Source organism: Hemibagrus wyckioides, linkage group LG02, assembly GCF_019097595.1.
Source record: "Hemibagrus wyckioides isolate EC202008001 linkage group LG02, SWU_Hwy_1.0, whole genome shotgun sequence".
In the NCBI taxonomy this organism is placed as follows: Eukaryota; Metazoa; Chordata; class Actinopteri; order Siluriformes; family Bagridae; genus Hemibagrus; species Hemibagrus wyckioides.
The window spans coordinates 5,810,230-5,821,427 of record NC_080711.1 but is presented as its reverse complement, the minus strand read 5'-3'; the positions used below and the strand labels follow the sequence as shown (position 1 = coordinate 5,821,427).

General features: G+C 37.4%; 1 protein-coding gene across 6 annotated transcripts in view; it reads left to right on the top strand.

Annotated features, from left to right (window-relative positions):
* The window catches only part of mpp3a (MAGUK p55 scaffold protein 3a), a 37,041-nt gene that overhangs the window by 24,407 nt on the left and 1,436 nt on the right, over window positions 1-11,198 (top strand). For 2 of the 6 annotated variants that reach the window (XM_058376786.1, XM_058376778.1), the window contains exons 12-19: window positions 172-192; window positions 1,823-1,864; window positions 5,907-5,972; window positions 6,207-6,368; window positions 6,796-6,876; window positions 7,302-7,395; window positions 8,670-8,778; window positions 9,852-9,977. In XM_058376786.1, coding sequence (XP_058232769.1) covers window positions 172-192; window positions 1,823-1,864; window positions 5,907-5,972; window positions 6,207-6,368; window positions 6,796-6,876; window positions 7,302-7,395; window positions 8,670-8,778; window positions 9,852-9,977 — 701 coding nt within the window. The remainder of the gene's footprint in view (window positions 1-171; window positions 193-1,822; window positions 1,865-5,906; window positions 5,973-6,206; window positions 6,369-6,795; window positions 6,877-7,301; window positions 7,396-8,669; window positions 8,779-9,851; window positions 9,978-11,198) is intronic. The other 4 variants (XM_058376793.1, XM_058376800.1, XM_058376808.1 and 1 more) reach the window with 4 other exon arrangements.

Here is an 11,198-nt window from a genome sequence, read left to right as displayed (position 1 = left end):
TCTCAAATCCTTCCCACACTTTCTATCCCACCTCCTTTTTTTGCTCCTATTGACAGTTGAAGTAGTTTAATTCTCCCTCAGTTTGTGATAATATATATCCACCACACCCAAGAAAGCAGCAGCCCAAAACATGTAATGGGTTTCTCTTTCCTTTACCACGGCTTGCTCTAGACGACCAGGGATGTGAAAAAGGTAGGCACGGAGCTAGACACACAAACTCACACACACACACACACACACACACACACACACACACATACACCGGCACACGGACATGACTGCACTCTTCGTAGCTCACCAGCTCACCATTTCCCATCATCCCCCTCTGTCATCTCCATCTCTTCTCCTTCCTGTATCTGTCTACACCTTTAATTATTTCAGTATTAGGTTTATTGGCATGGATATGACTGTATGAAATGCCAAAATAACACAATAACAGCTAAAATGATTGTTATGAAATTTATTAATAATATTTTACTCAATATGACAAGTTGTCTTTATTTATCACATATACATTACTGCACAGTGAAATTCTGTCCTCATATATGCCATCCTTGGGGGGTTAGGGGTCAGAGCACAGGGTCATGAATGCATGAATGCAGAGCCCCTGGAGCAGGGTGGGTTGGGGGCCTTGCTCAAGGGCCCAACAGTGGCAGCTTGGCAGTGCTGGGGCTTGAACCCAGATCTTCCAGTCAACAATCCAGAGCCTTAACCACCTGAGCTACCAATTTATCCAGTTCAAATTATTCTGCTGGATTAAGAGCACAATATCTTACTTATTTGTTAATTAAATGAAAGGAGAAAAAGTATTCACATTGTACAGAATAAATCTATATTTATTATATATATATTTGAAGGTGTAAATATGTAAAAAATAAATAAATAAATAAATAAATAAATAAATAAAACCTAAATACATCATTTTAATTTATTAATAATAAAATTCACAAGCACAAACCTAAATAAATATAAATAAAATGAAACAAAATGAATATGCGTATATATTTCGAGATATTTATGTATTATGAATTAATGTGATTTATTTAATATGAACCTCTCTGTGATTTATAGCCAGTGTCTACGCAAACGAGTACAACCACAGAGCAGGTATAAAATTAGAGAAAACTCATTTGTTTTAATAAAGAATGATGGCATTTATTAGAAAAATAATTTCCTAATGAGAAAATTATAACATTATGCTTTAAACTCTCAAAAATGATCAGGAATCCATTTTTAAAATGATGTTAGTTGCTTTTGGATATAACGGCAAACGGAAAAGGCATTTATCCCGAGCCTGAGAGAGGATTTCTTTTTTATTACATACCCCATTATAGCTCATTATACCGCATTACACAAGCAAGGCTTTTATTTTATAGGTAAAATTTAGCACTGACGATTAGAAATGAAAAGAATTTCAAAAAACAGCAACATTAATATTTATCATGTTAAAATAATCAACAGAATTCTGCAAATGTCATGTTAACTCTAATCCTTTCATCCTAAACCTCTAAACATGATGCGTATGAATCCATATTAACCCTATATAACCCTCTATTGCCTGTACATGACATGTTGCATAAGTATACACACCCTTAACATTTGCATATGTTTACTGAGATGCTGCATATATCTGCTGCCTGCCTGCTTGTGTGTGTTTGCGTGTGTGAGTGTGTGTGTGTGTGTGTTTATGCCTTCCTGCCTGCTGCTTCCGAGCTTGTATCCATGCCGTTTCCTGTCCTCTCCTCTCCTCTCCTCACTCCTTCCTGTCCTCCTGTCTTCTTCCTGAGCTCACTCCCTCTCTCCCTGCTTGCTTTCCCTACAGAGGACTGTGACTGTGAGGGCTATTTCAATGGACACTACATAGGTGAGAGCCTGCATGTCTTCCTGAGCTGCTGATGACACACACACACACGCACACACACACGCACACAGACACACACACACACACCTTTGCTGAGCATCTCTTCAGGGGTGTAGCAGCAGATTGAAGCAAGCAGATGGAGAATCAGTGAATCTCAGGGTGGAATAAACATTATGAAGTTGTTTCTGAGCTTATAGAAATATATACAGAGAGAGAGAGAGAGAGGCAGCATTGTCACATTCTTAACATCTGTCATATTAGAGCATCATTATGTACAGGGTGTTAATGTGCTTTCTAATGTGAGCCTGACACACCACGAGGTGTGAAGAGAAGTGTGAACAGTTTTACACTTTCTAGCGCTTTCCGTTTTTTTTCACCTCTATAGTGAGAAAAATCGACTTCTTAGACACCATTTCATCCTGCTTCTAAACATTCGTCTCAAAAATATCAATAAGGTTTTTGGGACATTTGAAAATAATCCATTTCTTGGTCATTAAGAGTAGCTCCACTTCACATCAGGTCACATCACACCAACCTGTCATGATTATTTTCCTGTAAGAGCTAACAGCTCACCTTATAATATTTTAAGCTGTTTTTTATTGTCATTCCTTTCACATTGGGATGAATTGTTGTTTCTCCAGGACTGTTTTACAACACATAACACAAGCGCAATACACTATATTGCCAAAAGTTTTGGAACACCCCTCTAAATCATTGAATTCTGGGGTTGGGCTCGCCCCCTTAGTTCCAGTGAAAGGAACTCTTAATGCTTCAGCAAACCAAGACATTTTGGATAATTTCATGCTCCCAACTTTGTGGGAACAGTTTGGGGATGACCCCTTCCTGTTCCAACATGACTACACACCAGTGCACAAAGCAAGGTCCATAAAGACATGGATGAGCGAGTTTGGTGTGGAGGAACTTGACTTGAGTCCTGACCTCAACCCCATAGAACTCCTTTAGGATGAATTAGAGTGGAGACTGTGAGACAGACCTTCTCGTCCAACATCAGTGCCTGACCTCATAAATGCACTTCTAGAGGAATTCCCATAAACACACTCCTAAACCTTGTGGAAAGCCAGAAGAGTTGTAGCTGTTATACCTGCAAAGGGCGGGTCAACTCCATATTGTGCATGTAAAAGCAGATGGCCTGGCTCACAGTGTCCACTCAACCAAATTCCTCCCAAAGGTGTTCTATCAGGTTGAAGTCAGGACTCTGTGCAGGTCAGTCAAGTTCTTCCACACCAAACTCACTTATCCATGTCTTTATGGACCTTGCTTTGTGCACTGGTGTGTAGTCGTGTTGGAACAGGAAGGGGTTCATCCCCAAACTGTTCCCACAAAGTTGGGAGCATGAAATTGTCCAACATGTCTTGTTCCTTTCACTGGAACTAAGGGGCCTGAAAAAATAACACCTGAATTCAATGATTTGGAGGGGTGTCCCAAAACATTTGCCAATATAGTGTAAGTGTATGTTGTAGGATAAAGACATTTTCAAGCCAAAAGATATACGGTCAAAGTCTAGATGTATAAAGATATACAAAGAATAGTTTCTATAATACAGTGGAATTTTCCTACCCATACATTTTTTTAATGTATTTTTTTTAAGCAATCGTGTAAAATACAGAAATCCAGGAAAACAAACACACATCGGCAACAGACAGCAATATGGATGTGAAATTTAGATAATTTACTGTCCCAAGGTCACCTTCATACCACATGTGCTCCTGTCTGAGAGGAATCACGCTGTAAAAATCTCCTGCACGCGCATGCCCTCTAGTGATGAAAAGCGGAAGTGCAAGAGCGCTGGTCTTTTTAAGTCTAATACAAATATTTATGCATTAATTATATATATATATATATATATAAATCCAGATTCTTTAGATATTTTAAAATATGACTTCAAAGTGCATGTTTTTTTAATTTATAATAATAATAATAATAATAATAATAATAATAATAATAATAATAATAATAATAAGGAGATTAATGTATGTAGGAATACCATGAGTACAACAATCTGTATTTAAATAGTAACAATAAAAATAAATATAATCACGTGTTTATAAAAATTGTTAAAATAATGTTTAAAAAATATTTAATATTATATTATATATTTATTTATAGGAGATATATTTTCTACAATTCTGGTGCTGTGGTGTTGCATGATGCTGCTGATTTCTAGCTTTAATAACAATAATGATGATAATGATAATAATAATAATAATAATAATAGTAATAATAATAACTTTTTTTACATAAGATATTGGAGTTTTGAACAAAAACATTTTGATTAATTTTATTTGTATTTTTGTGTAGAAGTTTTGTATTAAAAATGTATTTAATTTGATTAAAAAATAAATCAAAACAGATTTTATTTTCTGTTAATTTGACTGTTTATTATAGAGTTAAATACATGTTAACAGTAAAGAACCTGACTTTTCAGACTAGAGATAAATGACAGGAACATGTTCATGATGGTTTTCAGTCATTGTGGATTAAGTCAAGAAACCCAGCTGAGGCTGCAGACTGTCAGATTGAGGCATTAAGCTCTTCTCCCTCTCCTCCTCCGAGTCCTTTCCCATCCTCTCTCCATCCTCCTGCCTCTCTTTGCCTTGGCTCGTGACCTTTATCCTTTGATCTCTCACTGCCCAAGCTGCTGGCCTGCAATCAGTGACCTCGCACGACTGGCTGCTCGTTCACTCACTGCTCTAAGTGTTCAAGCGCTGATACACTCTGCCCTTTACAACCGACCTGAGCTCAGGGTTACAGAGACCCAGAGAAAAGACTAGACAAGCTGATTTGGGGTTAAGTACAAAAAAAAAAAATCTGGTTATCCTTCATGTTCTGTTCATGATTTAGCATCACATGATTGGATGATGGTCTAATATCAACCTAGGAACATCTCCACATCTGCTGTACTCTAAACACAACGTCTTCTCAGAGCTCAAACAGCTAACTGGTGAGCGAACTGTGTCTAGAAATCTAGGATTAGCTGAGAGCAGGATATGTCACATACATGTTAGAACTGTTAAACCAAAATAAAATGGATGCTGGTTAATGTGGAGTAATATTTTAGTCTTAAGTTAAATAAAAAAATATATTAAATTTAATTAAGAAATAAATTAAATTTACCCGTACAAGTAGGAAAGGAAAAAAATATAGACCTATGTGTTGCTCTGGTTTAGGGTTCGAATAGCCTGTAGGCCATCAGTATCTACAAAAGGTTCAGATCATCCAATCTTAATATTCATAATCAATTTGTAGTTCAGGTTTTTATGTCTATTAAAATTCATCTCAGTTAATAGAGACATAAACAGTTTTTTTTTTTGGAAATAATATTTAATTATTAATATTTAATCAATTTAATTCATTAAATTTAATTAATTTTTTTGAAACAATAGCAGATTGTAAAGATTCTTCTCATTTATAGAGACAGAAGTGTGTATATGTAAAATGTGTAGAATATTTATGAAATAAAATATATAAAATAAAAAGTATATAAAGTAAAAGCTGTAAAATCAAATATATATATAAAATAAAAAGTACATAAAATAAAAGATGTAAAATTAAAAAATATATATATAAAATAAAACGTAATAATGTAAAAGGATAAAAAAAAAGATGTCAAATAAATAAATATATATTAAATGAAAATGTTAAATAAAGGGTTCATTTAGATTTAGCTTCACTAAATCATTTACATGAGAACATTTCACTCAAGTCAAAAAAAAGTCTGGAATTTAAATATACATTATTTTTTATAGTCATAAAGAATAGTCATAAAGGTATAAAAGTATGTAGTGGTCCATTTTTGTGTACCATTTTGTAAAAAAATAAAATTAAAACATATATATCTTCCTGAAAATAGGTGATTTTTTTTGCCATGAACAGAACATCAGGGTAACTGCTGCAGACTTCAGTGTAGTTTGTGGGGATCAGTAAAAGCTGATGTAAGACCCAGAGACCTGACTCAGGGTTGGTGATTAGTTGAAGGCAGAGTGTGTCCTGTGCGCGAGTGTTTAGTGTCTAATACGCGTTGTAGTCTCTTCGAAGTGTAAAGCGATGGTGCCCTCCTGTGGCCAGGTGTTTTCCTGGGACTTTTATACAGGTACAGTCCCTGTTTATTCCACTCAGGTGCCCTATTAACCCTTTAAACACAGCACTCCTTTACTCACTGCTAATTAATAAACAGCAGCAGTGTCATCTTCCACATTCTGATAATGTCTATGTGTGTGTAATTCCACAGAAATAATTAGTAGAATTATATGTTATTCATGTAAACAGGAAGTTGCATGAAGGAACGGTTGATACTCCAGTTACTGACATTTTGGTCTTTCCTCAGCTGGTCTGAGAAGGAGTTTCCGTCTGAGCCGTAAGGACCGGCGGAGTTCGTCAGGGGAGGCCAACGTGTCTGACCTCGCCGAACCCGAGCTGCTCACCTACGAGGAAGTGACACGATACCAACAGCGACCCAGTGAGAGACCTCGGCTTGTGGTGCTCATCGGTGAGAAGAGCTTATGTAACATTCACGTAGGGATGTAGTAGATTAGAGGTTAATCCCCAGGACCACAAAGCTGCCACTGCTGGGCCCTTGAGCAAGGCCCTTAACTCTCATTTGCTCAGTTAAAAATGTTAGTCGCTCTGGATAAGGGCGTCTGCCAAATGCTGGGAATGTAAAAATCATCACAACCAGAAGATTCGGTCCTGAGAGAATCAGGAATTATTAAAACAGATCAATATTTCATTACAAACCCTAAGGAGAGAATAAATAAGACGCGCACTTGTACTTTGTTGTTTGTAACGCTCATGAAAACTTTGGGCTGGTTGTTTGTTATGCAGTGACCATAAAGCTTAGTGTGATGTGAATTTGTGACTCTTGATGAGGAGAAAGTTGAATCTGGTCTGTAGCGTTGGCGTGTTTGTGGCTGCAGGGTCTCTCGGAGCCAGAATTAATGAGCTGAAGCAGAAATTAATAGCAGAAAACCCCCATCGCTACGCTGTGGCTGTGCCACGTGAGTTCCTGCACATCATCTCTATCTCACACACACACACACACACACACACACACACACATACACACACACTCTCTCTCTCTCTCTCTCTCTGTGCTAGATTACAGTTTTAATATTTTTAGTACTGAAAGTAGTATTTGTTAAATGACAAATTTAATGCATACAGTATTTTTTAGCTATATTTTTATTATTTTATTTATTTTATATTTATTATTTTGTTTAGTACTATGGTCATTTTTCTAGACACCTTTTCAGTTTCCTCTAAAAAAAAAATTAAAAAAAATTAAATAAATATTATGCATCATATCAGAATTCGCGTATATCCAGGATGTACTGACACTAGCAGATTTTATAATATGGAGAATTTTGTAGGTATTAAATAGAATTCTCTGTAATAGTTTTGCTCTTTTCTAACTCTACTAAAGACACGACGCGGCCCAGGAAGAGCCATGAGAAGGAAGGGGTCGAGTATCACTTTGTCTCCAAGCAGGCCTTCGAAGCTGATGCTCAGAACAACAAGTGAGTATAATGGTGCACCGTGTGAGACTCTGTGAGACTTTATGAGATTATTTGAGTCTCTGTGAGCCTCTGTAAGACTCTATGAGCCTCTGTGAGCCCCTGTAAGCCTTTGTGAGCCTGTATGAGCCTCTTTAAAACTCTATGAGCCTCTGTGAGCCTTTGTAAGACCCTGTGAGACTATCTGTGAGCCTCTTTGGGCCACTGTAATGTGAACCTTGGTAATGGAGTCTCTGTGAGACTCTCTGTGAACTTCTTTGAGACTCTGTGAGCCTGTCAGACTCTATGTGAACCTCTGTGAGACTTTCTGTGAACCTCTGTGAGACTGTGAGCCTCTGTGAGACTCTCTGTGAACCTCTGTGAGACTCTCTGTGAACCTCTTTGAGACTCTGTGAGCCTGTGAGACTCTCTGTGAGCCTGTGAGACTCTATGTGAACCTCTGTGAGACTCTCTGTGAGCCTGTGAGACTCTCTGTGAACCTCTGTGTGAACCCCTGTGAGTCTCTGTGAGCCTGCAGGACTATCTGTGAGACTCTATGAGCCTCTCTGGGAACCTCTCTAAGACTCTGTAAGACTACGTGAGCCTATGAGACTCTCTGTGAACCTGTCTGAGACTCTGTGAGACTCTCTATGAGCCTGCGAGGCTCTGTAAGACTCTGTGAGACTTCCTAAACCTCTCTGAGCCTGTGAGATTCTGTAAGCCTCTGTGAGACTCTGTGAGCCTCCATGAGACTCTGTGAGCCTCTGTGATCTTTTAACCTGCTCTTACAAATCACCTTAAACACATAAGTCAAACAGCCGAAGCAGGAAATACAGTATGTGTGGAATGGACTCATGCTGAACTGTGAATTTCTGGGAAGTTCATTTTGAAGTCAGTTTTCCTCCAAACAGGAATCTTCTCTCATCGTGTAGCTGAAAGATACTCAAGTCAAATGTAGCGCTGTTATGTGAACAGAAAGATTCAGTCAACATGTAGAAAGTGTAATTTTGTGTTGATTTTCTAATAGTAAGAAAAATGTGTTACACAAGTTGAAGCTGACCGAATAGAGATTAAATTTATTAGGAAATTAATATTGTACGTTAAAGATATGGCGTGTAATATTTAAAAGCTAACTTCGATATGCAATATGTTCAGTATTACTGTAGAAAAAAATGTATTAGTAATTAGGATTTTTTTGGGGTGACTGCAATTCACTTCTCAGACAGCAGAGGGCTCTAAAATCTTTACAACCTGCTCCGTTAATGCATTGACACTTTCTCTCTCCTCCTGCTGTGTAGGTTTATCGAATACGGAGAATATAAGGACAACCAGTACGGCACGAGTATAGAGGCCATCCGCTCTGTCCAAGCCAAGAACAAGATGTGTCTGGTGGACGTGCAGCCTGAGGTACGCTGATGCCAATCAGAAAACACAGAGAAAGTGCAGTAATCAAGTCTAATCTAGATCTAATCAACCACACAGTCTACAAAACAATATTTTCTACAACTAAAAGGTCCTTACAGTAAAGAGGAGCCTTAACTGCAAACCTTTTTTGGCTAAATAAATTCCAGATATTTCCAGATCAGTGCAGATTATGAATAAATTTTATTTGTCAACAAAATTAAAACAAGTTTTTATTCACATTTAAGTTCACATCCCAGTCTCAGTCACTTAGGAGACAGTTATTAGTATTTTTCTTTTTTTTATTATTATTATTATTATTATTTATTAACATCAAAATATGATTTTTCAGCCTGGAGAAAATAATATACGATGGTGTAAAGCAGAGGTTTTCAAACTCTGGGTGATTGAAGGAAAATGTTCTAAAATTAATGAATGCAATTTTAATAATAATAATAATAAATCAACAACAACAAGAATAATAATAACTTTGAAGAAAACCACTGCCATGGCTTTAGTAGAGTCATATTGGTAGCCTGTCTTTAATTTATTTCATGCAGGCGGAAGTCAAAAAGTACCATTTATGCAGATTATGCAGAATAAGCAAGCTTATCCTTCTCATTAACATAAGTTATATATGCCCCCACACACGCTTATATATATTTATATATATATAATATATGTGTGTGTGACTTCATTAGCATCGAAAGAACCGTTTTTCAGCCTAAAACCTTAAACAGATCGATAACAAAGTATCAAATCTAACACTTTTAAAATAATCGTGTATGTAATGATGATTAGAAAGTGATTGCCCCCCTGAGGCAGTCAGAGCAGACAGGAGAAATATCGGAAAGCCTTTTCCTCTTCCTTCCAGGATAATTAGAGACATGATTATCACGATTACTCATTATTCCTCGTCTGGGGTCCTGGGTTTGTCCACCCTAATCAGATCTTGGACAAACTTTCCTGAATGTTTTACTTCAGTGATCTTTAATTAAAGGAGTCTGGATTGAAGTGTCTGATGCAGAAGCTGCTACCGAAATCAAATGGACTTTTGATAAAATAATTTGCTGCTGCAGGCGTTACACACCCTGAGGACCGCCGAGTTTAAACCTTACGTCATCTTCGTGAAACCTCGGATCCCCGAGGGTCGGAGACGTCGCAGTGCTTCTTCTCCAGCAGCAGGAGAACACGGGAGACTCACGGTCTGTTTCTTTTCATTCCTCATTCAACTCAGATATAACAGACATATAACGAGCTGAGGCATTAAAACACCCGCACACGGAGCACACCCAGTGTACACATAGATTTTTAATTAATTGTATAAATAAATAAATAAAATTCAACTCAGAGTGGACTGTCCTTGCTTGACTCTTTTTGTTTCTAATGAATGTGAAAAACCGCCTTAAGACGAAAAACAAAAAAAGGGAAGACTAGCAATATTAAAAACATTAATAGTGAAAGAAATCTACCTTTCTGAGGCTGAGGTGGAATACCGTCCACTCACCGTCCACTTTATTACAAATGCGGATTTATGCGGCTATTCAATCAGCCAATCACGTGACAGAAGGAAAAACATGCAGATAGACGTCAGTATTTGGTTATATATTTTCATGAAACATCAGGATGAAGAAAGAAATATGACTTTAACCATGACATAGGTGTGCTTCTGCAACATGATTAGCTGATGATTGTGCATGAATGTGCAGGCAGGCGTTCCTAATAAAGTGCCATGCAAACAGGGTGTGGTTTACTGTTAGAGGAACATAATTACTCACTGAGGTGTCATGTGGCTCAACAAAAAGTCATGAACACCATCCCACATCAATTTGTACCTTTTATCCATTTATAGTTAGAATTAATGCTGTGGAATGTCTATTAAACAAACAACTTCCTGTTATTACTGACATTAAAGCAGCTATAAACTTTATTCTTTCACAAAACTTTAGATTCTTCTTTATCTTGACGTTAATTCGACATAAACCGAAGCACGGCTGACACTGGAGAGTCCTTCCATAAATGTTAAATAAATATCTCCTTACAGGAAACTACAGTAACAGTACACTAAGTCCCCAACTTATGAACGAGTTCCGTTCCAGGAGAACGTTTGTAAGTCTGATTTGTCTGTAAGTCCGACAAAGTGAGTCTTATACACCTTTAATACAATGTAAATGTTCCATGATCTTGTCCTTGTTCTTTAGAATTGTGCCAATGGTTGAACGATTCATGTTATAAGAGCGAGCGACGTCTACCATCTTTTCGCCTCAGTCCAATCTCTCAAATATTTTCACTTTTGTTTCCATGGTTATTGCTTTGCGCTTCCTAGCAGACCCTCCACATCACCACTGCTTTTCCTCTGGCTTCCAGACATCCTTGGCTCTGATTGAGCGCTGTACTACTGTACACTATCGCACTGTACAGTAAGC